Source organism: Pelodiscus sinensis, chromosome 1 (genome assembly GCF_052426305.1).
Source record: "Pelodiscus sinensis isolate ZL-2025 chromosome 1, ASM5242630v1, whole genome shotgun sequence".
Lineage (NCBI taxonomy): Eukaryota > Metazoa > Chordata > Testudines > Trionychidae > Pelodiscus > Pelodiscus sinensis.
In genome coordinates this window covers 23,839,625-23,867,360 of record NC_143052.1, presented here as the reverse complement: position 1 = coordinate 23,867,360, position 27,736 = coordinate 23,839,625, and the positions used below count along the sequence as shown (strand labels likewise).

The following is a 27,736-nucleotide window of genomic DNA, read 5'->3' as shown; positions in this document are numbered from 1 at the left end:
AATGTGACCTTCAAAACCTAAATTAACATAAAGAGACCTACAGAGATGGCTTAGCATTCAATGAAGATCCAATGAATGCACCACTGCAGTATTACCTTACCTTTGTGTTATTATTTATGCAAGTTTCTTCCTTAATGTCACACAGTAAAAAAGAGAATAGAAGGAAAGAGACACATTTTTCATTTATTTGTCTTCTGTTAATGGGAACTCTTCTTTGCCATAATTTGTGTATTGATCTAGCCTTTTATCAAAATGTATTTACTTTCCAATGGGTACTTTGCGCTGATTAGGTAAGAGAAGATTTACTTTACTTCATGCTAATTATAAGAGAGCTAATTATTTTCTTTTATGGAAACAGCTCTTTATTTGAGAGTTTTTTTCTGATTGGAACAAGGTCAGGATAAAAATTATTATTGCCAGTTTTATCACATGGTACAAATATGGGGTCATATCCTGCCACTGAATTTGCCCACACAAAACTCCCTGTAGGACTGGGACGTATTTTTTCAGTAAGAAAGATGGTAAGTTTTTAATGTTACATTTGCTTTTGAAGATAACTGAAATAAAAATATTGGCCCTTTAGATTTATTCTTAAATACTTCTATTTAAAACAAACATTATTTTTAGTGAAGATTTTTGGTTTCATTAGTGTTTGGCATTTTCAACTCAGCAATTCACAAGAGTTTGGCTTTCAGGATAGCTATGTTTTGGAAGAGGTTTGAAATCAGATGAATCAACTATGCCCCTCAGGGGAACATTGCTTTGCATTAAGCTGCTAGCTCTTCTCCCCTTAAACAGACAGTTTTGAACACAGCAATCACTGAGAATCCCTATCTACTTGACAGACACATAAATTAATGAATTCTTTTAAGTATTTCTTTTACAAAACCCAAGAGACATGACATTACAAAGCCCTCCTGCATTACTTAAATTGAGATGTCTTGGTCACCAGTGAACATTGATATTTACAGGACCATCCATATTGTATAAGCACGTGGAAAGTGTTCAACGCTACAATTGTTTTCTCATTGAAGACTTTGCTTTGTCCTGTAAACGCACTAAATAAGTAATTATATGTTTGAACTTCATCTACATTGCCTCAGGTTCTTGGCATCAGGATCTAATGTTTCTTTCATACAACCTCAGAGTATTATCCTGTTGTGCTGCAGGACAACTTATATGGTCTCAGTGTCTCTCTCAGCTCGTGTGATATATTAGAACTACAATGAACCCATCTGCATTTTAGCTTTTTCATATAAAAATATTTTCACAATTGCCATTTGGCTCGTCATAAGTTTCACATAATTGTAGCAATGGCACATTTGTAATGGGATGTCCTAATGCAATTCTGCTAAATTGGAAATACATAAAGAAAAGATAAAACAGATTGAGCAATAAAAATGCACTTACCTTCATATGTTCCACTTTCTAAGAGAGCACCACTTTTCTCCAGTTCCATAAAATCTTCAACAGTGATGAAAATATAGTCCACGCCCGGGACCTCCCCCTCCTTATGTGGCCTTGTGGTGCCTAATAATAAGAGAGAAGGCACATCAAAATGATTTTTCACTGAGCATATATAAACTGCAATTTGATATGTGAAGTACTACAAACCCTTCATGAAGGCTTGCACTGTGCTAGTCCTGTTGTATGGTTTGAGAAAATTATAGGGTGATAAATTAAATGTTAGTATTGTATGGTGCATTTTCCTTTCCAATGTTTTTTCCAAAGCAGTGTACCCCTCACTACCTGACTTTTCCATGTAAATATAAAAGCTGATGGAGGTGTTGCTAGAGCCATTTGGAATTCTGGACCAGATGTTTTTAGGTCCCAGTTTTGCCTCTACTAAATACATTTTTTCTTACCATATATCATGTCAGGATTATAATCTATGTGATGAACGTTATGGATAAATATTTAATCACATTTTTACTGTGGAGCCATGGTGGTAACTCCATAAACTAACATCTTAAGGCATTTTTTCCTTTATAAGTCTAATTTTTCCCCCCTGCAACCTCAACTTTCATACAGAAAACTCTTTTTGGTTTAACATTTTGTACACACTATCTTTTGTTAGGTGATCATTTTAAAGTGGTTTGAAGTGGATCCCACAAGGTATTTAGAGAGCTGAATCTTTTAAAACTGCTATTTTTTAAAATAAGACTTCAATTATGGGGAGGGAGGTTAGAGTGTGGTAAGGGGAAATCTGAATTCTAAAAAATGGATATACAAGTTATACCTCAATATGTTGGAAGGACAGTTTTGAAGTTATTCACTGAGGAAAATGTAAACCCCCACAATCATGGTCTCCAAAGATACCAGATTTTGTGATAAATTATGAAGACCATGGGAACAGTACAAGAGAAGAATTTCAGTCGATGTAGCTCCTGCATTCCCCAGAGGAAAGTTCAATAAGTAGAACCCTGCTCAGAAACAAAAAATTTATATCCACGTCCACATCTGCAGAAATGATCCATGGATATCTATATCCATAGCTGCAGATACCTGTGGAAATAAAGCATATATTTGCAAATTTGCAGGGCTCTAGATACAAAATGTATATAATCCACATCCGTATCCACAAAATTTCTGGAAGCACATCTCTGAGGCACAACAACAAGTTTAATTTTCCCTCTTGTCCCTATCCTGATTACCATCTCTGATTACCATACCATAAGGCTATGTCTAGACTGCAAGCCTCTTTCGAAAGAGGCTCTTTCGAAAGATATTTTCGAAAGAGCCTCTTTCGAAAGAGAGCGTCTAGACTGCACGTTGAACTTTCGAAAAAGTGGCTTGCTTTTTCGAAAGAAAGCATCCAGTGAGTCTGGATGCTCTCTTTCGAAGAAGCCCTATTTACATTCAAGAACGCCTTCTTTCGAAAGAGGAACTTTCGAAAGAAGGCGTTCTTCCTCGTAAATTGAGGTTTACCGCCATTGAAAGAAAAGCCACGTTCTTTTGATTTAATTTCGAAAGAACGCGGCTTGAGTCTGGACGCAGGTGAAGTTTTTTCGAAAAAAGGCTACTTTTTTCGAAAAAACCCCTGAGTCTGGACACAGCCTAAATGTCACTGTTAGATCACAAAACTCTATTATCTTACAGAAAAAGATATTTAGTAGCTTATAAACTGTGAACCAAACCCCCAAACTGGATGCTAGAGACCAAACCCTTCACTACCCTTAAGGACCAAAGATCATAACATCAGGTCCATTATGCTTCTCATATATTCCACATAAGACACTGTTCTCATCTGAGTCAATTACGGACTAAATACCCCAACTCTATTTAATCCACTTTTCCCAGGTCAGTCAGAATCAGGCCCGCCAAAGGGGGATGGAGGGAGGAACAAGGACAGTACCCCAGAGCCAGGGGCACCTAGCTACTGCTACTGCAAGCAGCAGCAATGGTTGACATCCCAGGTCCTTTAAATTGCAACAGAAGCCCTATATAGCACACTCCAGGAAGCTCTGAGGGTGGGACTAGAAGCAGAAGCCCACAACATCTTCTGGACTATGTTTTGACTCCTCCCCCAACCAGCCCTCGGAGATGTCTGGGAGAGAGGGGTTGAGGCACAGTCCCGAAGGTAGTGAGGGCTGGCTGCTTCTAGTCCTGCCCCATCTGGCCAAGACCTTGCCCCTTCCAGGAGCACAGAGCCAGGGCCCCCCACCTAGCCCAGAGGCCCAACAATTTTGTGGGCTCCCCTGGTCAGAATGAATGCTCTAGATACAGACCAACTTGTGCAATATAAACTATTACCTGCCCTCCAGTACACATTTTACACATGTAAAATACCTTTTACCTGATATGCATATTATATATTAATACAACAAAAGAACATACTGATTTAATTCAGATAGCCAACAGGGAAGGCTTTACTTTTACAGGTGACCCTTAGGAATTCTGCGTCACGAGTTTCTTAGTAATAAGTGTCCCCAAATTTCCGCTTTTGAGGGAAGCAGCAAAACAATGTTGAGAATGTCAGCATTATCTTGCACTAGCTCTAGAGGTTTGGAGTTATGATCATAGATGTGCTAACCACCTAGGACCCACTGTAGTGTAGGATTAATAAACTGCCAGCTCTTCAATATCCTCCACTGTCCCTCTGAGTCACTACTGAACTAATTCCCTAGCATGGTGCTGCTAAGAGACATTTCATGGCAAAAGTGCTGTCTTTTAGATAAGACATAAAACCATAAAACTGTTGTCATTAAAAACTCATGGCACTTTTCCCAAAAGTGAAGGAATGAACATGATGTTCAGGCCAAATTCTAACTACAGTATTACATTCTGCTTACTTAACTTCCCCTTCAAGTTTTCTCTGCGTGTTTTAAATTGTTAAAGCGCCACAATGGTTTTTTTTTAGAAGTAGCTGTGGTTCATGTTAAATAAGTGATCTCAAAGTGTAGTCATAATCTCTATCACAGTTTGTAAAATATTTTGTGACTGTATATTTCAAACTATGTCACCTTGCATTGGAAATCCCAATTTGCAAATGGCCAAGTTAAAGTCCCTTAAACCTTGGCTACTCAACACAAACAGTAGAAAATCCTGCTGCATTACATCTCAAACTTGGGTCAAAAATAGAACTGTGGTATGCAATGTATCTAACCCTTTACCTTTCAAAAACAGTAAAAGAAGAGATAGAAAAAAAGCAACCTATTACCATACTATCTTTAGTCACTCAGTCATGAGTCTCAGGATTTGGACAAGGGTACAGGATTTGTCCATATTTCCAGCATACCACAGCATTGGCCTAGTTTTCCCATACTGTTTTTACACAGGTGCAAAACCAGTGGATTTCCTCTTTAACTGCTTCAGTGAGCTATCTACATGTATGGGTTTTGAATTTTTTGTTATAATTAATTGTAGGCACTAGATACCATGACAGTGAGAAACCCTTAAAATAAATAAAAAACAAAATATGCTACAGGTTGAACCTCTCTAGTCCAGCACCCTTGGAACCTGCTCAACCATGTGAGGTCAATATTGTCTAGCATCAACACTTCCACTGCTTCCTGTGCTCTTAGAAGACATTTAGGAGTAAATTAGACCTAAATAACAGCATAGAACACTGAAAGTTAGGACTGGTGGCTGTAAACAAATTTTATGAAACCATAGGAAACTTGGCAACACCTGTGATAAGTGGACTTCTGGATAACTAAAATCATGCTGAAGCATGGATGTTGCCAGACCAGAGAGTGCTGGATTAGACAGGTTCCACCTATACTATAATGCAATACAATATTTTTAAAGATAAAATGTATGTGCATCTGTACATCAATAAATTTCATCAATCCCATGAAATATTTGCCATTGATGGCTGTAGTTTTCTCTTATACATGTCCACATCGCTTAATGAGTAAAGGATAAAAGGACTCAATCCATTGGATACTACCTACATTAGAAAAAACTAAAGAGCCATAGACCAATTTTCAAATGAAGAGATCTTAGCAAAACACTCAAATCTGTATTTGTTCCATCAGGCCATTTATGTGCCTATGTGCTGATCTGAGATGTGGTTATATGATTTTTTTTTCACACAAATATTTTAATATTTCCAAACAGCTGTCCGGACATAGTATGTGTTTCACAATGCCATTCTCAGTGCCTGAAAAACTGCCATCATAACATCCTCTATTATTGGTGCTACTGCTCACATATACGCTATACGAAAAGAGTCAGACTCCAGATTTATATAAATGTCAAAGCAGTAAAATTAATGGTAGTTTGAAAAAATAGAACCACCGTTGCAGAAGAACAAGAAATACTACAAGTTGTTCTGTACTCACTATAATAGACATATTTTTCAAGAACACTTCATCCTTGCATGGTAAATAATCCATGTCTTACCATCTTTGGCAACATTACGGTATAGTATCTCATTTGTACTCTATATGCAATGCATATGAATGGAGATAAATGGTTGAGTCTCTTCATGCTCCACTACCTACCCAAACTTCACTTTTTATTTTTTTCTTTTGCGTGTGTATGCAGCTGCATTGTTAATGCTCAAGGTCTCTAAGTATATTCTGGTTGTTTAATATATGAATAGTGCTTAGCTAAAAAAGGAATACAATTTTTCCAAGCCAAATCTCCATTACTGTTATTTGTTGTACAGGTTGAACGTCCCTGGTCTGGGACTCTTAGGTCCAGCAACATCAGAGGGCTGGTAGGACCAAGGATGTTGCAGGACCAGAGAGCCCCAGCTGAAGATGTTGCTAGTGGCCAAAGTGAGGCCGGAGTTGGGCTGGTGGCCCAGAGGGCAGTCTGGCCGAGGACAGGGAGCCCCACTGGCCAGCGGCCCATAGAAGAGCCCCACCAGAGAGCTCGGGGCAGCAGAGCCCAAGCAGGTATGCTGGGGATAGTGCACTGGCTGGAACGGGTCCCAGAGGAGAGTCCCAGGAGAGTCCCCTTGAACGACAAATTCCTTAGTTCGGAATTGCTCAGGTTCTGAGGGTGCCGGACCTGTGAGGTCCAACCTGTACTGTATTTCCGTTGTGCTAGGTGCTGCACAAAACCAGAACAGGAAAATCGTCTAAATTTGTGGTAAAGTACAGCTCTGGGTGCACAAAGAATTATTAGAACAATTTTTCCCTGAAAAGCATTTTATAGAAAATAGCACCTTAAAATGTTTTATTTGTTCAGAATAGAACAAGATGACTAATCAAACTATTGAAACAAAAAGCTTCCAAGTACCTAATGCCTGTTAGTTAGCCATGCACAAAGAGTGAATGTATTCTATAATTTTGCATTGTACAACAGCTTGCTTTTGAAAACAGTATGCCAGGCTGTCATATAAGATAGCTAGAGGGATTTGTCCCACAGAAACAGACTGCTAATCTTTAATAAACTTCAGTTAAGCCCTTGATGTGACCTTGTATACATTTTGTCTTAGAAAATTTCAACAGTATTTAATTAGCTCTTTTGTCTGTTTGACATTCTACTCAGGAACAATATTACTTGAAGGAACAGAACTATACAGGATATTATAACTATCTCATCAAATTACTAAATATGGTAAGGCAGAGAAACATCTCATTCATTTCGATCTGCTGAATTCCCAAGAACAAGACGAGAACATTGAACATCATTTTCAATGAAAGTGAATGCAGATGTACTTCCAGGCAAGAATCCCTAAGTATTCATGATATTTTTCACAGTAACAGCATAAAGCAAAGGCCATAAAATCCCCTTTTGTCAAAGGTCAAAATAGGCAAAATATTGTTTTCCATCTTTCCATTGCTCACTTGTTTACTCCATTAATAAGCAATTGCCTGGCACCATACTCCTGGAGTAAAACCTGGTTTAATTGTTCCAAAGCCCACTAACAAGCACAGTTTCAATGCTGCAGAATGAAACAAAACAGGGCACTTAGCAGTTGCAGAGCTATACCATTAGATTTAATGTATGTATTCCATGGCCAGAAAAACAGAAATGATATGCAGCAGTGTTTCTTTTCCTATGACAGGTATTCCTGAGCATGCCTGGCCTAAACTTTTGTAATATGATGCTGCTCCACTCCAGAGCTGGTGGGTGATATGATTCATATTAACGAAATATCCAAACTTTCATTCCATGTGTTCCAGAAAGTGACCCTGTCCACTCTCCACTAAAGCCAAATAGGTGCCTTTCCATTCACTTTGTTGGGCACTAGTTTAAGCTCATAAAGAAGAGATGGTGCAATACTTTGTGAAGAACTTTAGTATGAAAGTCCTAAAAATGTGCTACCATTTTTCCAGAAACACAAAAATATAAGTTAATTCAAAAGAGTTGAAAGGGGCTACTATACACATTTTGCAATTTTGGTACATCCACATTCTATAACTATGAAAGGCTTTAGTTTCTGCCTTTGTCTAAAATATACTAGGCCAGATCTAGAACTACTCTGCCTCAGGCAATGGCAGAAAAAATATTGGGGGTAGTTGGGTGAGTAATCAGCTGTGATGCTGGGGCCAAAAGGCTAACATGACCCTGGCATGCATAAACGGGAAACTCAAGTAGGAGCAGAAAGATTATTTTACTTATGCATTTGGCACTAATGCAACTGCTGTGTCCAGTTTTGTTGTTCACAATTAAAGGATATTGATAATCGGGAGTATTCAGAGAGACGCCACAGAGAATGATTAAATGATTAGAAAACATACCTTATAGACAGACTCAAGAAGCTCAATCTACATAGTTTTAACAAAGAGATGGTTAAAGAGTAACTTGATTACAATCTGTAAGTGCCCACATGGAGACCAAATATTTAATAATGTGTTCTTTAATCTCACACAGAAAGGTAAAATGCAATCTAGTGGCTGGAAATAGAAGTTAGATAAAATTCAGATGTGAAATAGGACATACCTTTTTAATGGTGAAAATAATGAAGCATTGGAGAAATTTACCCAGATTGATGGTGGATTGTCCAGCACTTACCATTTTAAAATCAAGATTGAGTGTTTTTCTGAGAGATCTGCTCTTGGAATTATTGGAGGGAGGAGAAGCTCTATGTTATATAAGAGGTCAGAATGGATGGTTACAATGACTCCTTCTAGTCTTGGAATTGATTATTTACCATTGGGTCAAAGTCAATAGTAAAAAGCAGAAATTCTTAAGCTGGAACAAGTTCACCAACAGCAAGAAACTGACCCATTTTATACCATGATTACTATGCAACAAGTTGTGTTGATTTGTAGAGAAAATACCCAAGAGATTTTCAATAGAATTCAATCTATGGAAGATTTCATCATCTGTACAGCTTCTGAGAAAATGAAATGTTTTTTGCATTATCTTTGCCTAGAGTAACTTTTAAGATGTAACAATGACATTCACAGATAAAAGTTAATAACAGAGAAGTGTGAACACCCTGTGTCAAATCAAGCATAAAAGACTGCAGCCATGATTGCAAAATAATAATAGTTGTAATATGGAAATCACTTGTAGGCATAGATTTCTTAAGAATCCACAATAGCTAAAATGTATTGCACATAATTCTTGGAAGAACTCAAACTGGAAATCAATGGGCATTCTGGCATTTAAGGCTCTAGATAACAGACAGGTTATCTACTTACTGCCTGAGAAAATGTACCTTTCAATGTTCATGTAGTGAAAGAGATGAAAAAACATTATTTGCAAATCTTTCTGAACTCCAAATTATGTCTGAAAAGGTTCTTTAAAATGTGATTTTGAACCTTACTGGAAACAATGGAAGATCCTGGAATTTCTTTCATGAAATCCATCAGTGCCCCAGATCACACTTCCATAACATTTCCCACTACCAGTTCCTTTTTCAGGCTCATGTTAAAACTAAAACACTACCACTGGATTTATAAGGGCAGGTTGCTCAGTAAACAGTGATGCCACTTCTGAAGAGAAGCTGGATGCAGCTGGTTGGCATTTGGAAAATCTATTCACAGGCTTTTACTTTCAAAGGCATTTAGTGTATCACTTCCATGGATTTCCATCCTTTCAGATAGAGATATATAGAGAGAGATACTGTGGTAAATCCCACTCTCCTGGATGCTGAATTTAATTAAAAACTCAGCCCATTAGTCCCAAGTCAAGTCCACATAATACAATTTTGCTGCCATATCTCTGACTGACATAGCTATGCTGGCAACTTTCTTCCATCATGTAGACACAGCTGCACTGGCAAGAACCCTCTCACCTGTGTGTCATTCAAGCAAGTGCTTTAATTATACTGGCAAACAATCTCCTATTGCTTCATTAAGCTGTACCTTGATCAGAAGACTCTGCGGCTACGTCTACACTGGCCCCTTTTCCGGAAGGGGCATGTAAATTTCATGAGTCGTAGTAGGAGGAATTCCTACTTCAAAGTAGGAATAAGATCCTCTGGAAAAGGGCACTTTTTCCGGAGGATCGGGGCCAGTGTAGACGCTCTTTTCCGGCTTTTTTAAAAGCCGGAAAAAAGCGGCGGACATTTTTATTTAAATGCCGCGGGGGATATTTAAATCCCCCGCGCATTTCCCTACTACGACTCATGAAATTTACATGCCCCTTCCGGAAAAGGGGCCAGTGTAGACGAGCCCTGCCTGTATGGCTAAACCACTACATCTGTCTTAGCCCCACCTCTGAGACTCCACTCCCTGCTTCTGCTCTTCAACGGCTCCTCCTCTTTCTCCTAAGACTCTGCTCCCTAATCAGGCTGAAAACTGGAGCCAGGTATAATAAGAGCTGCTCAGGGAGTCTGGGCTGCTCTGGGAAGCCCTGATCTCTCTTCCTACCCTGGGCAGGGGCCAGGGTGCAAAAGAGCAGCCCTGGCTTATGTCCCCCCCCCCCACCAGGGAACATCAAGGCCTCGTGAAGAGGGCAGACAAAGACCCACCTCAGTTCTCCCTAAGGTTACCAACTCTCCCACACTGGATGCCATTTGTGGTAATAACATCCAGTTGGGACAGCTGGCCTCCCTCACTGCCCTCTACACCAGGAAGAGGCAGTCATGGAGCAGCACTAGAAAGAATACAGGATACATTCTGTTTTTCCAGAGTCATTCACCTCAGGCCTGCATCTCAGACTCTTCATCTCAGGACTATCCCACCAAATTCAGGACAGGTGATCACCCTAATACAGATTTGGATGGATTAAGAGAAATGTGACTCATTAGATGCAACATGCTTTTTCTGGTTAGGAGAGCTTAATAGGGACATCATCTCTTAGGATTTGTGGCTGAAAAAAAGATTGCCACATTTTCCTTATCTACACTAGACTTTTTCTGGGAAATCTCTTGACTACTGCTTCTCCTCCAGGGGTGATAACAGTCACAGTAGTTTAGACAGGGCTTAGATGGCTGAGGGCATGACTATACCCACTAAACAGAACTAGACAACACAGTGGCAAATGTACCCTCTACAGCCTCAAAGGCAGAGGGATCTTTGCCTGGATGAAGAGGGAAAAAAGAGGCTATAGGCTCTTCCCCTCCCTCAGGGGTCTGTGTTATTTGAGCTGGCGGGCAAGCCATTGAGGCTCAGGTAAGCCACTGGTCTCTGTACATTGCTCTCTAGCCCAATCTCAGATCTGGGAGAAAGTATCCCTTAAAGAAGCTATGGAACTGGGCTGGGGCTCCTAATGTGTGATACAGAAACAATCCTCTTCCATCAGCCTGTTCAGACATATGATCCCAGAGCGCCTCCTCATGGTGAGACCAATGTCACAACAGATCTGCCTCACTTTCCCCACAATATTCTTCAGCCTACTTCTGCCACAGAGATGACTTGGCCAAGCTAGCTTAAACTATTCAGCTCTGCTGGGGTAACTGAGTTCCTTATATAAAGTCCAACAAAAGACAAAAACAAAGGAATCTTCAGCTCCGTCCTTGACAGGCAGTCTCCACCTGCAACAACCTGTTTTAATGTCTGCCAATAGGCACCTGGTCTCTGGTTCCCCCCAAAATCTGGGGCTCATTCTCTTACAAAAGGCTTTGTTCAGCTGTACACCTCAGATAACCTGGACCTCAACCAGACTTCTTAGTCCCATGGAGGAGCACTCTCCTCCCCTGTCAGATTTCAGCAGCTGACCTCTCTCATCAGATATCCAACACCCAGGACGGGGCTAAATAAATAGTGGAGACTGGGACCAGGCCTACAGATCCTTAAAAAGGTAGGCATCCCTCCTACACAGTCCCTTATGCAGGGATGGTTTTGAGATCCCAGAAACGGTCTTTGGACCAGGTGTGCAAGGCTAATGACAACCTCTACCTGTTGGAGACAATTAAAGAACCTGTACTATATGAGTTATGCAGGAAGGTTCCCAAATAAATTAATCAAACTGCAGCCTAATTACATCACATTCCTTGCATCTTGTCTTTCTTCCCAGAGTCTGGGACAATGCTGAACCCTATACATGCTACAACTTCCACTATTCCTATCACCAGTCCATCTGTCCCAGTGCTAATGTAGTGATGGGTTGATTTTCCCTACAATGGGTAGACAAAGCCATTGTATAGCAGGTGTAAATTTACTTTAGCTGCTATAAAAAGTGAGTGAAATGTATGGCAATTTACAAAAACCAAGTTGTATTATAATACCCTACTATTTATATGTGCTTTCCTACCTGCAGTTTCTAAAAGATGGAGAAATAATCATAGCATAACAGGGTGAAATTCCACTATCATATGCAGCAACAAATCTGATCAATATTTTAGTCAATCAGTTGTGTATGATTTTCTCAGATGCTTGCATCCATTGCTATGAAGAATTTCTGAACAGATCCAACAAAGGCCAATGGCAATATGTTGGAAATTCGCTACAGTGGCAGTGATCATAAATAATGCCATTTACAAAGGACTGAACACTGATGCCATGACTCTCACTGCATATTATCTTTCTTCTAAGAGGAGTCTTTTTATGGAATACAGTACTGTTCAGCTTGAGTAAGGACATAGGAATCTGGCTGAAACACTATATTATTCTATGCATGGTCAGGACTTTCAGGGGGTAGCTGAGTTAGTCTGTTATAGAAAAAAACAACAAATGGTCTGGTAGCACTTTATAGACTAACAAAACATGTAGATGGTATCATGAGCTTTTGTGGGCACAGCCCACTTCTTCAGATGACCTCCAGTTATATTATTCTATACACTGATTTTTTATTTTTTTTAATTTCTGTAATTAACTTTAAAAGTGAGAGCTCATCACCTAATAAACCATCCTGTTAGTCTTTGAAGTGCTGCATAGTCCTGTCTTTTGTTTCAGCAAGACCAGACTAACAAGGCTACATTTCTATTACCTGATAGGTGTATTAGGGTAGCAGCCATTCTGCATAAGGATTCATAGGGCATGTTAACACTGCCACCCTAGTTCGAACAAGGGTGGCTAATGTAGTTATTCAAACTTGCAAATGAAGCCCGGGATTTAAATATCCCGGGCTTTATTTACATGTTACCGGGCGCCGCCATTTTTATATGCCCCGTAGTTCAAACTACCTGCCCACGGCTACACTCGGCGCGGGCTAGGTAGTTCGAATTAAAGCTCCTAATTCGAACTACCATTACTCCTCATTGCAGGAGGAGTAACGGTATTTCAAGTTAGGAGTTTTAATTCGAACTACCTAACCCGTGCCGCGTGTAGCTGCGGGCAGGTAGTTCGAACTACGGGGCATTTAAAAATGGTGGCGCTCGGGAACATGCAAATAAAGCCCGAGATATTTAAATCCCAGGCTTCATTTGCAAGTTCGAATGACTACATTAGCCACCCTAGTTTGAACTAGGGTGGCAGTGTAGACATACCCTTATAAAGTATTGCATAAACATTGCCTACATTTGTGAACAGTTTATAAATTGCTTAGAGAACAGATATGTTTATCCGAGTACATGCTATTTCATTTAATACACTCTTTTAGGGCAAGGTGGTCGTGATTATTATCTAGATTTCAACTGCACTGAAATAAGATCAGTAGCGGAGGCTTCATTGGACTTGTCCATATCTGGAAGTATCAAGTGGAAGCCAAGGCCAAATTTACTTGAGTTTATTGGCAGCCTATCGTAAAATATAGCACTCTGTGAGAAACAAATTATGGAATCTTAAATTAATACTACTAGACTAGGAACAGGAATCTGAACAACATGCTTAATGAATAAAAAGCAGTACTTACTGTGTGTGTGGAGGGGAGGGGACACTTTCTGACACAAAGGCTCCAACACTCTCTTCATAGTTTTTCTATGGCTCCACCAGGGAGTTTACAGTGGCGGAGTTGTTATGATGCAGCCTCATCACTGTAAGCTCTCTATATTACTGCTTTAAGCCAATAGGAGACATTTTGCCTGTCTGCTTAACTACTCCACACCGCAAGCAGTAGTAGCTATGATGATGGGCGAGTTCCTCCAGCCTGAACAGGGCTGTCCACAGCAGCACCTATGATCTGTGTAACATGTCACTCGAGCTTTTTACACCATTGAATGACATACATTATACAGCAATATGTGCTAGTGTAGACACAGCCTTACATATTAATTTGAGGCTAAATAAAATATAAACATCTGATAAGAGATTGGCATGTGAGATGATGGTCTGTTGCACATCCATCCTCCTGACACTAAAATAGTTGGAAGAACTATATTATCTGGCTTCAGAACAGAAAAAGCTGCAAGTTTTTTGGCCTTTCTTTTGCGTGTCCACGGAGAAGATTATTCTGTTGGTTTTAGCCTGAGGCCCTTATCTTTTGATGTATATGAACAAACTCCTGCCCAGAATACACCACTGAAGATCAGAGTGTAGGATCAGAGTCTTGGTTTGATGGTTTAAATTTAAACATAAAATTCAACTGGTACCTAAAAGGCTTAGTATCACAATGGGAGATGCATATGTAACACTGACAGACCCTGGTCCTCTGTGCACAGAACTGAACCTAGAACCTCTGGATCTTAGCACATGAACCTCTACTACATGAGCTAAAAGCCAGCTGGCTAGTAGCAAAAGCAGTATAGTAGACTCATTATTCTCTCTGTAAGTGGGACAATACCCAGAAGGTGTGTGGGTTACACATACACAAATAACAAAGAGTCACATAAAAGAACTATAAAGTCACTTTAAATAACAACAAACACCAAAAGATGGACAACCATGTCTGAGAGGATAAAATTCGAAGCAGGCACCAACTTGCCATCACTCCAAGGCAGGGGGAGGTAGAGCTATGGGCAGCTCTGACCTATCAGCAAAGAAGCCTATCCATGCAGGATAAGGTTTCTCCATAAGAGCAAATGCTTTGCTGCTCTTTTGAGTAGGAATAAAATGCACAAAGTGTGTTCCTGAAGACAGTACACACACTGGGGGGTTAGATATGATCTTCTTCCAGCAGATCACACTCTCCTGAGAGCTGCTGCAGACCTGAGTACAACAGTCATTGTGACTGCACATATAGACTGGTGTGAGGAGTAAGTGTTTTCTTTGGCTGCTTATGTAACAAAAGAGAACCTTTCACTCTCTTGTGCCATTGTCTTTCAGTGCAGAGGGCAGGATAGAGTCTATTCCAAAATAATTTAGACTACCAGATATTTAGAGATTTCTAGTTGTTAAATATCCAGGTATTCCACTTTTCTGGTGTTTCTCTTCACCCACTTGTTTTCTCATCTGTAAAATACATTCTTGATTGGCTAATGTGCTTACACAGTAAATTGCAAGTTCTATACTACTACTCTGTTTTCAAACAGTGATTCATGAAATGTAGCCTCCCACATTATTATGAATAATAAGGTTGATGGAGCACTTTTACTATATTAGGTTATCTAAGGAGGAAATTTATTATTTTAAAGCCATCACAATTTTTATGTTAAATTATTTGTAAAAATAACACCATGTAAAATATAGATTTATTTGGGTTACTAGAGAAAATTATTTTCTGCTTAACTCACATGAATAAAACACCAACAGTGAGCTAGTGATTGGTGTAGAAATAATTAATCTATTTCATAAGATATTCACAAGAATGAGAAAGCTTGCTGCCAATTTTGGGATGGGGTGCAACTGAATAAAAACCATGGACGATTAAGACAAAATGTTCCTTCTCTTCCTGCAGATAGAAAGATACAAGGTTAAATTTAAATAAGTAAATCAGAGGATAATATAGTGACCTCATAGACTTTAAAGTCAGAAGGGACCATTATGATCATCTAGTCTGACCCCCCGCACAGTGCAGGCCACAGAATCTCACCCACCCCCTCCTATAATCCTCTCACCTATATCTCAGATATTGAAGCCTTCAAATACTTTGAAGACCCCAAGATGCAGAGAATCCTCCAGCTGTGATCTGTACCCCATGCTACAGAGGAAGGTGAAAAACTTCCAGGGCCTCTGACAATTTACCCTGGAGGAAAATTCCTTCCCGACCCCAAATATGGCGATCAGCTAAACCCTGAGCATGTGGGCAAGACTCACCAGCCAGACACCCAGAAAATTCTCTATAGTAACTCCTATCATCCCTCCATTGACCTATTTACCACTGATAATGAATGGTCAATTAGTTACCAAGATCATGTTATCTCATCAAACCATCCCCTTCATAAACCCATCTAGTTTAATCTTGAAGCCAGATAGATCTTTTGCCCCCACTACTTCCCTTGGAAGGCCGTTCCAGAACCTCACTCCTCTAATGGTTAGAAACCTTCGTCTAATCTCAAGTCTAAACTTCCTACTAGCCAGCTTATAACCATTTGTTCCTGCGTCCACACTGGTATTAAGCTTAAATAATTCCTCTCCCTCCCTGGTATTTAATATATTTAAAGAGTGCAATCATGTCCCCCCTCAGCCTTCTTTTGGTTAAGGTAAACAAGCCAAGCTCCTTGAGTATCCTTTCATAAGACAGGTTTTCCATTCCTCGGATCATCCTAGTGGCCCTTTTTTGTACCTGTTCCAGTTTGAATTCATCCTTCTTAAACATGGGAGACCAGAACTGCACACAGTATTCCAAATGGGGTCTCACCAATGCCTTGTGTAAAGGCACTAACACCTCCTTATCCCTACTGGAAATACCTCGCCTAATACATCCCAAGACCGTATTAGCCTTTTTCACGGCCATGTCACAATGGCGGCTCATAGTCATCCTATAATCAACCAGGACTCTGAGATCCTGCTCCTCCTCTGTTACTTCCAAATGATGTGTCCCCAGCTTATAACTAAAATTCTTGTTATTAATCCCTAAATGCATAACCTTACACTTCTCATTATTACATTTCATCCTATGGCTATCACTCCAATTTACAAGGTCATCCAGATCTTCCTGTATGATATCCTGATCCTTTTCTGAATTGGCAATACCTCCCAACTTTGTGTCATCCGCAAATTTTATCAGGACACTTCCACTTTTGGTGCCAAGGTCAGTGATAAAAGGATTAAATAAAATTGGCCCCAAAACTGATCCCTGAGGAACTCCACTAGTAACCTTCCTCCAACCTGACAGTTCACCTTTCAATATGACCCGCTGTAGTCTCCCCTTTAATCAGTTGCTTATCCACCTCTCAACTTCCATATTAATCCCTCTCTTTTCCAATTTAACCAATAATTCCCCATGTGGTACTGTATCAAATGCCTTACTAAAGTCGAGGTAGATTAGATCCACTGCATTTCCTTTATCTAAAAAATCTGTTACTTTCTCAAAAAAGGAGATCAGGTTGGTTTGTGGCACCTTTTGTAAAACCATGTTGTAATTTGTCCCAATTGCCATTAGCCTCAATGTCTCTAACTACTTTGAAACAAAATACAGGACTATGTAGCACTTTAAAGACTAACAAGGTGGTTTATTAGATGATGAGCTTTCGTGGGCCAAACCCACTTCCTCAGATCAAATTGTGGAAGAAAATTGTGACAACCATATATATTAGTATTAGTATACTAATATATATGGTTGTGACAATTTTCTTCCACAATTTGATCTGAGGAAGTGGGTTTGGCCCACGAAAGCTCATCATCTAATAAACCACCTTGTTAGTCTTTAAAGTGCTACATAATCCTATATGTTGTTTCAGCTACACCAGACTAACATGGCTACATTTCTAGCACTATTCTAACTACTTTCTCCTTCAAAATTTTTTCCAAGATCCTGCATACTACAGATGTCAAACTAACAGGCCTATAGTTACCCGGGTCACTTTTTTTCCCTTTTTTAAAAATAGGAACTATATTAGCAATTCTCCAGTCAAATGGTACAACCCCTGAGTTTAGAGATTTATTAAAAAAAATTTCTAATGGACTTGCAATTTCATGTACCAGTTCCTTTAGTATTCTTGGATGAAGATTATCTGAGCCCCCTGATTTACTCCCATTAAGCTGTTCAAGTTTGGCTTTTACCTCGGATATGGTAATATCTACCTCCATATCCTTAGTCCCATTTGTTATGTTACCATTATCTCTAAGCTCTTCATTAGCCTCATTAAAAGCTTGATGTGAGCTTGACCTCAATGTGAGCATACACGTTTTGCATTTAATTATGTATGCAGTCAGGCCTGTGGCCATTTTATCAAACATCTAGGGCTAGCACTTGTAAAGTTTAGTCTCCCAAAGTCATCAGTTGCCTCCCACTAATAGACAGTTCCATTGTTCCCCAGTCCACCGAGGGAACTTGTGATAATCAAGTTTACAATGACTAGTTCTGTAATAACTTGGGATGGGCTGATTCCACTTATTTTGGCATTATTCATATACCAAGAACTAGCTATTATGTCTGTTGGATATTAGCTAAAAACACCAACAAATTAAAACTAGCTAAAAAACATTAAGTCCATGTAATTACATTTAATTACTTCATGTAACTACATTGAATTACTATTTAAGAATATATAGTGAACCACAGTAATTACAGTTAGTTACAGTAAGAGTTCTGTATTCCCAGGCATTTCTATTTTTTAGGAAATTAGAGCCAAGTATTCATTACTATCCAAAGAATAACTTACTGGTATCTGTATCTTGCCCCAAATGCTGGACAATAAATATGTGTTAGGCACTTTGTGAACATTCTTTATATTAGAATTTAGCCAGGTCTATTTCTTTCTTTCTAGGCATCTTAGCATGTTTTCTTCTGAAGAGTTCTATTCATGATTCAAGTAGATTGAAGGTATCCTTTGCTCAGGCTAATGAGACTAATCACTCCAAACTCTAATGCCAGTATATTTATCTTGACACTTAATGCTGGCAGTATCATAGCAGTCCCTTGATCACACATAGGGTACGTCTAGACTACAGGCTTCTGTCGACAGAAGTTTTGTCGACAGATACTGTCGACAAAACTTCTGTCGACAAAGAGCGTCTAGACTACATTGAGTTCTGTCAACAAAGCAAGCTGCTTTGTCGACATGGTAGTGTAGACGCAAAGGACAGTTTACATGCAATAACACCTTCTGTCGACAGAAACTCTGTCGACAGAAGGTGTTATGCCTTGTAAAATGAGGTTTACCAGCGTCGACAAAACTGCTGAGTTCTGTTGACGTTATGTCGACAGAACTCAATGGTAGTGTGGACGCAGGTATAGTTTTGTCGACAAAAGTCCACTTTTGTCGACAAAACTCTGTAGTCTAGACACACCTTATGTAACAATTTCACTTCAATAAAACAGTGGGACTCTCTGGCAACTTTAATAACATTCTAATTTACTTAAAATGATGTATAAGATACATTTGTCCTGTCTGTTAATTAATCCGTAATGCTACATTAATATTTGCTTAGCATTACGTATGATTACATCCACAGGCTAAGTTTTTGTAACTTTGTTCCATGTAAAAATATGTTGCTCATTGGCTAAGCCGTGATCACTTTTGGGTCCTTGCAACTGATTTATTATTGAAGAAAAATTGAGTTCATGAAGCCTAATAGGACATAATTTGCTTGTTTACAATATGTACTTGCTCTTATCCACACTATGTATATGAGCCTTTTTATTGTTAAACTCACGTAGACCCCAACCACGTAGAAGTGTTTGTACAAACTTCAGCTCAAGCCCTCTGAGCTGGCTCCAGGCATGGCTTTGTCACAGTTCCTCCAGGTCTCCAGCTGTCCCCCTTCCAACTGTCATGGAACATGAGCCTCACACTTTTGTCAGGTTCCAATCAGGGCCAAAAGAGCAGCAGCAGATTGTTCACACTGCCCTCTTCTGATCTATTACTACTTAGCTGATTCATCAGGTAATGAAAGAACGTGCAAATCTATGTTCTGTATGAAGAACTGAATTCACAGAACATTTAAAAAACGGGCACAATTTATACCACTATCTTCATGCCATGCAAAACTGTCAAGATGGCTGGTGGAGGTCCAATGGGTATCACACCTTTGTAATTTTCCATGGAAAACTGTATAAAGATATGTCCATTATGCTTAGATAAAATAGTTTTATGACAAGCATCACCCAAGTAATGTTTCATATTCTCTCTATATCAGAAACTCCTATTGTAACTGTTAAAATGCTTTTGTGGGGTTTACTTTAGAAGGACAGAACTGAAGACAACATATAGGATAGGGCAAATACACATACATCAGGGGTGGACAATACAATGGTGGTGGTTTGCCAGGTTTAGTACTGGCAGACTGCCACTACTATATTTACCTGTGCCTCTGCAGGTACCAGCAATTGCATTTTCCATTGGCTGTGGATTGCTGTTCTCAGCCAATGAGAGGAAGCAGCTAGGACCAGGACACCACTTCCTGTGGCTCCCATTGGCTGGGAATGGTGATCCATGGCCAATGGGAGCTGCGATCACCCATACCTGTGGAGGAGCAGGTCAATATAGCACTGGGGGCCCACCAGGAGCTAACCTTAGCAGACCAGATCTGGCCTGTGGGTTGATATTAGCCCACCCCTGATATACAACAATAGTCATTTCAGATCTCAAAAGTAGAATAAGGTTAAGATAAGTGAATGCTACACAAGTCTTTTGCATCTCCTGTGTAACACACAGGGACTTGATTACTTGTAACTTTTCAAATTACAGCCCTCAAAGGGAGGAGTTCAACTCTCACTTCTTGCATCTGTGGTAAAGATGGGTAGCCACGTGGGAGCTGATGAATTCTTCCCCCTGCTCCACACATTTCTGTAGATCGATTAGTAGAAGGGATATTCTGGAATGGGGGATGGGGTGGAGGTTTGCGGTTAGAATTTGCATTCAGTGTGTTTTAGGGAAGATGCTCTTTATCCAGGCTTATTTGCATTTCAAACAGGATATTCCTGTGCCTGGTTATAAAAATCTATACAGTCTCTCTATATTGAGCTACACCCAAGTCAGACTACATGACTTTAAAGTGCTACATTGTACTGCATTTTGCTTCAGCTACCCCAGACTAACACAGCTACATTTCTATCACTATTCTACATGACTTTTGTAATACTAGCTCAGTAACATAAGTGCATGTGTGTCTGTACTTAAAAAAAAATCTTGAATAGACCAAGATTCTGACTCCGTATTTATTTTTCTCACACAATTTCCCGTTTACAGGTTTAAAAGCAGTTTAACATTGATTTAATGGCATCAGAACCCTAACAGCCCACTGTTTTCAGAAGACATTTAAACCTTCAGACGTGCAAGGGTGATGGTCTGGCAGCATCTCCTCGCTTCCTGACCAATTCCCCTAACTATCCTCTTTGAATAGTGGGATGCAGCCTGGGAGAGGAGCAGTTTAGCTAAAGCACTTAGCATTTAGCTAAATCGATCTACCATAGCTAAAGAGCTTTAATGCTGGGCCTCAGCTAAGGTGCTTTAGCTTGATAAACCTGGCTAAGGCACTTTAGTTAAGATTGTTCCCATCCCAACTCCCTGGTGTTTCCTCCCAACAGAAATTGGGGCGCTGGCCTAGAGGCTTCCCCAACTATTCAAATATAACTTCTCTGAAAGCCACTTATCTGAAAAGTGGTCCCAGCTAAACAGTCATTCTTATCATGTCATTCTTTCTGATAATCTAGTTGTGGATGAATTATGTAGTTCATTGGCTCAGAAATGTCAATTTTCAACAAAGGCTTTTGTTTCACATGCTATTCACAGCTTGTAGGTGGTGAGAAATGCTTCTCAGTGTAATTCTCATGGCTATACTGAGCATAATAAGTGAGGCTTTTTGATAAATATTAATTTTGCCAAGCTGACAATTGCCATTCTGGGTCCAATCCAACCAGAAATATTCCCATTGATAACATCAAGCCTGATAAATCTAGTGATAGAGAAATTCATTAGATGTTCTGCCTGTGAAAAGAGTGCAGAGCTGTGTCTAAATGCATATAAAGAATGACAAACATCAACTAACAACTTTTAGGAGCAAGGAGAATAACAAGCCAATGCAATAGCTATATACAAAGTCCTAAGAATTGAGATAGGAAGTGACAGTTATTCACAAACATCTGTTTAGTTGACATATCCTCAAAGTTTCTTCACCAAGGAATTACACAGCTCAGTAGAACTAATATGAGCTACTTCCATCTATTACTTTTATACTAATGAAAACTAGATCACTTTCTTTTTCAGGTAAGCAGGCACTAAAGGTTTCAATGTGAACATTTTAAATCATACACAGTTTCCGTGATCTATCTATTTTAAAATTATACCTTTCTGCTTTGAGCCCTTGTACAGGTAGTTCAGTTTATCAAAGACATTTAAGTGCCTGCTTATCTGAAAAGGAAAGTGATCTAGTTTTCATTAGTGTGAAAGTAATGGACACCAGTAGCACCAGGATTCTTCTTAAACAAAGCTGTTGGAATGCATTCAGCTTCCTGTTGAGTACTGCCACATTTCTGAGGCATAAAGTATTATTGAAAGGATAACAACTTTGAATAATCTCATTTTACCCTGCAAATACATCTTGCTCTTCTAGACGTTTGACAAACAGACCTAGACAGATTAGAGGATTGGGCTAAAAGAAATCTGATGACTGATGAGGCTCAACAAGGACAAGTGTAGAGTCCTGCACTTGGGATGGAAGAAACCCAAGTACTACTACAAGCTACGGACCACCTGGCTAAGTAGCAGTTCGGCAGAAAAGGGCCTGGGGATTACAGAGGATGAGAAGCTGGATATGAATCAACAGTGTGCCCTTGTAGCCAAGAAGGCAAATGGAATATTAGGTTGCATTAGGAGGAACATTGCCAGCAAATCTAGAGACGTGATTATTTCCCTTTATTAGGCTTTGGTGAGGCCACATCTGGAGTATTGCGTCCAGTTCTGGGGCCTCCATTATAGAAAGGATGTGGATGCATTGGAGATGGTCCATCAGAGGGAGACCAAAATGTTTAGGGGTCTGGAGCACATGACCTATGAGGAGAAGCTGAGGGATCTGGGCTTATATAGTGTGCAGAAGAGAGGAGTGAGGGGAGATTTGATAGCAGCCTTCAACTTCCTGAAGGGAGGTTCCAAACAGGATGGAGAGAGGCTGTTCTTAGTAGTGACCGATGGCAGAACAATGAGCAATGGTCTCAAGTTACAGTGGGAGAGGTCTAGGTTAGATAAACTACTTCACTAGGAGGGTGGTGAAGCACTGGAATGGGTTACCTAGGGAGATGGTGGAATCTCCATCCCTAGAGGTTTTTAAGTCTCGGCTTGACAAATCCCTGGCTGAGTTGATTTAGTTGGGATTGATCCTGCTTTGGGCAGGGGGCTGGACTTGATGACCTCCTGAGGTCTCTTCCAGCCCTATGATTTTATGAAAATGATCTACTGACTTTACAAGTTCTTGCCTTCACTTCTTTAGTGAGCTGGCCATTAGTCTTCTCTTCTTCTTCAGTAACCCATTTGCCAGCATTATCTCCATGGTCTTAGTTTTGTAAGTATAGAACTGATAAATCCCATTTTAGCAGTTGCTTCTTTTATACGTACAGGAGTGTTTTAAAAGGTGGTACATAATAGGACCATGTCACCTGCAAAAACTGAGCCTTGCAGCTTCTCTCTTATCCAGACAATATAATTGCCTTCAGTAGCAGCCATCACTCATCACAAAGTATATGATAATGCAGAAGAGAAGTGGGGATAGTGTACCACCATGCCTTACACCAGTACTCATCTTGAACAATTCCATGGCTTCAGCTCTGTCATGACACAGCACACATGTTCACCATAAAAAACCCCCACTGTTATCAAATAGACAGACTTTTCTGGGATTCAATAACGTGTCAGGATCGTCCAGATGTTTTCTTTGTGGACCTTACCAAATGCTTTCATTAAATCAAGGAAGTTAAAACCTTCCTCTATAAATGTCATAAGTCTCAATCAATAAATCTAAATGAATAAATCTAAATAAAGGTAAAAAGTTGCTCTGAACATGACTTCTTAGATGAGCCTATTCTTCCCTGGGTACATCATCATCAACAGGTTTTGTCCCATTCAAAATAAGGCAAAACATTTTTTTTTCAGATACAGAAAGAAAGGTCACCCCCTCCAGTTATTACAAATTACCTGGTCCCCCTCTTTTTAGGGATTTTACAGATAACAGCTTCTCTCATATTTACAACAGATCTCCTTTTATCAAACCATTCTGGGTAAGCTGCACATGTCATTCACCACTACTTCCTCTCTAGCTTTTAATATTTCAGCATCTGTCTTATCATAGTTTAGTGCTTTATCACTCTTCAGCTGGTTTATGGAGTCCGTTACTTTCTCAAAGGCAATTACTTCTACTGAGATAGGTAATTCCACACTTTTTTCACATCTCTCAGTATGTGTTAGTAGTGGTTCCAGGTGGCTGAGCATATCTTGGAAACGTTTTATCCAACAGGATTTTGTATCTCTCCTCTGTGGTTAAAATACTATCATATTGAAATTTTACAATGTCACAGTAGTTCAAGAATTGTGATATCAATTGTTTATATAACAGGAAAATGTTGGTGGTTTTTTTTGTTTTTTGTTTGTTTTTTGAATCCCCTGTCTTGTATGCCTCCTTAGAGTCTCCATTCATTTTTTCCATTCATTCTCTCATGTCTTATGTTTGAACTTAACTCCCTTGTCTACATATGCATTTTCTGGTCGCAGAATAGCTCTTTTACTGCTGTCTTACTCTTGCTAAATTATCTTCTTTACTTCCTTCCTCTATTCAACAAGCCTCTGTGTATTTGGCCAGAACTATTTTTATTTCTTAGATCTTCTCACCCTCACCTTGCATTGGCCTGGCTGCATCCCCAATGGTTCTTTGAAAAATTGCCTTTGTTCTTTTATGTCCTCCATCAGTGATTTTAAGTTTTATGATAATTTCTATGTTGCACAATGAACTGGTGCCTTCACTGTTGGCTCTACTAATGTATTAGTGTCATACATAGCATCTACCTTTTGATATATTACCTTGTTTAGCTTTATTATGACTGAAAGATCTGTGGGCCCAGTGCTGGGACCTACCATAACAATACAGCCTAATTCCCTTCTCATTTTCACCATACCAAGTGCAATCAAAATTAACTCCACTGAAGTCAATGAAGTTAAGTGAGCCTAAGGGTAAGTCTAAACAACATTCTATTTTCGATAGAGGATTTGCACATTCCCACGGAATTTGCATATCTTCTTTCGATTTCACTTTCTAAAGTAGTCTGGATGTGTTTTTTTCAGGAAAAAAACCCTTTTTCGAAAAAAATCCCATGTAAACCTCATTTTTTAAGGAAGAGCAGTTTTTTCTAAAAAGGGGTTTTTTTTTCTGAAAAAAATGCATCCAGACTACTTTCACTTTTGAAAGATCCACTTTCGAAAGTGAGAGCAGAAGAAGATATGCAAATTCCCACGGACTTTGCATATCCTCTTTCAAAAACAACGTAGTCTAGACATAGCCTAATATTGGAATCAAGCTCAAGGAGAATGAATGCACAGACAAATCACAGGGGAAAGCATAATACAGACATCCACAGTAATGATTAAGTAACATTACAGACATCATAATCAAAACTAAAAATGAAACAGAACGGCCTTCAGCCTATACAATGGGGCCAGCTTTACAGGTGGCTGACATGGTCAGAGAAGCAATATAGTCAAGAAACAAGGAACAGGGCGGCGATGGGGAAGGAGGCAGTGGACTTGAGGGTGATGAGAGGAGCCCAGTTAAGCTGTGGGGGTTTGGGGTGGTGGCTGGGGACCCTTGGGAGGCAGTCGGACATGGGGCAATGTGAGGGTGGAAAGAGACTGGGAGAGACAGGAAGGGTCTGGATGATGAAGGCATGGATGGGAAGTGCAGAAAGCCAGTCAGGGAACCAGCAGGAACACCAAAATACAGTTTATTTCCCATAAGGTCAGCCCTGCCTATACCTGAAAAAATGTCCTAATAAACTCTGAGCTTTGGGGAAAAGATTTCAGAGAGACATGAACACGTGTAAGAAAAGTGCTGCATTTGCCCTGCCTCCAAGGTGATTAAGAGATCAGCCACTGACCAACTGAGATCTTCCAGAAGGCTCTGTCAGCTCAAGGACAAGAATGATGTATCCTTGGTGGAACTTCAGGCAGCAGGGGTTTTTTTTATACCATAATTTTGGCTAATCAGTGTGACAGCTCTGAAATGGAAATGCCATGCCATGAATCGCCTGGGTTTGCTTTTTCTTTACCAAAAGTTTGAAGGGATATGGAGTCAATGGGATTGGAAAATAAAGCCCTGCCACAATTACTTTTTTTAAAGATTTTTTTGTTGGGAATGTGGTAGAAATGTACTTCAGACAGTAATGAAGTTTGGTTTCTAGTACAAAGAGTTGTCAGGGAGAAGAAACGCAAAACCTAGTAGTTCTTTTAAGGTCTTGAAAATCTAGCTAAGAGCACTCTTTTGGACCCGTTGACCTTGACGAACAGCAGTGCCAAGAAGCAAGGCCTTTGCATACCTTGACATGTTAGGAAAGATTCCCTAACGGTACAGGATTGGGGGGGGGGGGGGGAGGGAAGGGGCGGTAGGCAGCAAAAGGGAAATCCAGCAAAATACAAGTGTGTGTCACACTGGTTAACCACAATAAGGAAGCCTGAAATCACAGAATCATAGATTAGTGGAATTGGAAGGGACCTCAAGAAGTCATCGAGTCCAGTCCCCTGTTCTCATAGCAAGACCAAGCACTGTCTACATCATCCCTGATAGATGTCTATATAACCTGGTCTTCAATATCTCCAGTGATGGAGATTCCACAACCTCCCTTGGCAATATATTCCAGAGTTTAATCACCCTAATAGGAAGTTTTTCCTAATGTCCAACTTAAACCTCCCTTGCTGTAATTTAAGCCCATTGCTTTTGGTCCTATCATCAGAGGCCAAGGAGAACAATTTTTCTCCTTCTTCCTTGTATCAGCCTTTTAGATACTTGAAAACCACTATCATGTCCCCTCTCTGTGTTTTCTTTTCTAAACTATACAAGCCCAGTTCTTTCCATGTTACCTCATAGGTCATGTTTTCTAGACCTTTAATCATTTTTGTTGCCCTTCTCTGGACTTTCTCCAATTTCTCCATATTTTTCTTGAAATGTGGTTCCCAGAACTGGACACAATACTCCAACTGAGGCCTAATCAGTGCAGAGTAGTGAGGAAGAATGACTTCTCATGTCTTGCTCATGTCATTCATATGTATATGAATGACATTGGCCCACTGGTTTATTCCCACTGAAGCTCCATACAGTGAACCTAATATTTTGTCTGTTAGACCCTCCAATAAGAAACCCTGAAATTGAATAGGATGGTTTTAGAATATAGTTTATGGGTTTATGTTAGGCCTATATTATTTTATTATAGCTTTGAAATTGGTAATGCAGCATTTGAAGAATTTGGAAATTACCTTTTCATCTCTAGGTGAATGAGGATGATATACTTAAATGTTACTTTTTCTGTGTACAAATTTTGTTGGTAATTAATTGTGTAACACTGGTCAAGGATTTTCTTTGTGATTTGATTTAAGTGTTTCAGTACACGACTCAAATCTTTTAACTGATTCTGAAGAGCTCCTTCTTCCCTCCATCCACAACAATAAATACTGGATTATGGAACAAATATAATCCAAAAATGGCCAAATCCCAAAAGCAGCCTTAATTGAAACAAACGTCCCACTAAAATCAATAATACTTGACAGTAGCTAAGGTAGCCAGATTATCAGCTAGTGTAAATCAGCATAGCTCCATTCAAGTCAATAACAATTTGTTGCTTAAAACCAGCTGAGGGGTGATCATTTCATTTTAAAAGATTTTCAATTAATTAGAGCTGAGTCCATACATTGCACAAAACAATCTCATATTAATTTAATTTTAAGACTTATACAGTACATATAAAGCACCTGAGTCCACAGTATCAATGCAATCCTCTTTAGCTTGCTACTGCTATAGCGAAATCCACTAAAGTGAAAGCCTACGCTCAG

General features: G+C 39.6%; 1 protein-coding gene across 18 annotated transcripts in view; it reads right to left on the bottom strand.

Annotated features, from left to right (window-relative positions):
- Positions 1–27,736, bottom strand: part of MAGI2 (membrane associated guanylate kinase, WW and PDZ domain containing 2) — a 1,124,289-nt gene that overhangs the window by 470,437 nt on the left and 626,116 nt on the right. For 17 of the 18 annotated variants that reach the window (XM_075926597.2, XM_075926590.2, XM_075926502.2 and 14 more), the window contains one exon: positions 1,411–1,530. In XM_075926597.2, coding sequence (XP_075782712.2) covers positions 1,411–1,530 — 120 coding nt within the window. Of the gene's footprint in view, positions 1–1,410; positions 1,531–19,370; positions 20,038–27,736 lie in introns of those variants that run through there. The other variant, XM_075926573.2, reaches the window with a different exon arrangement.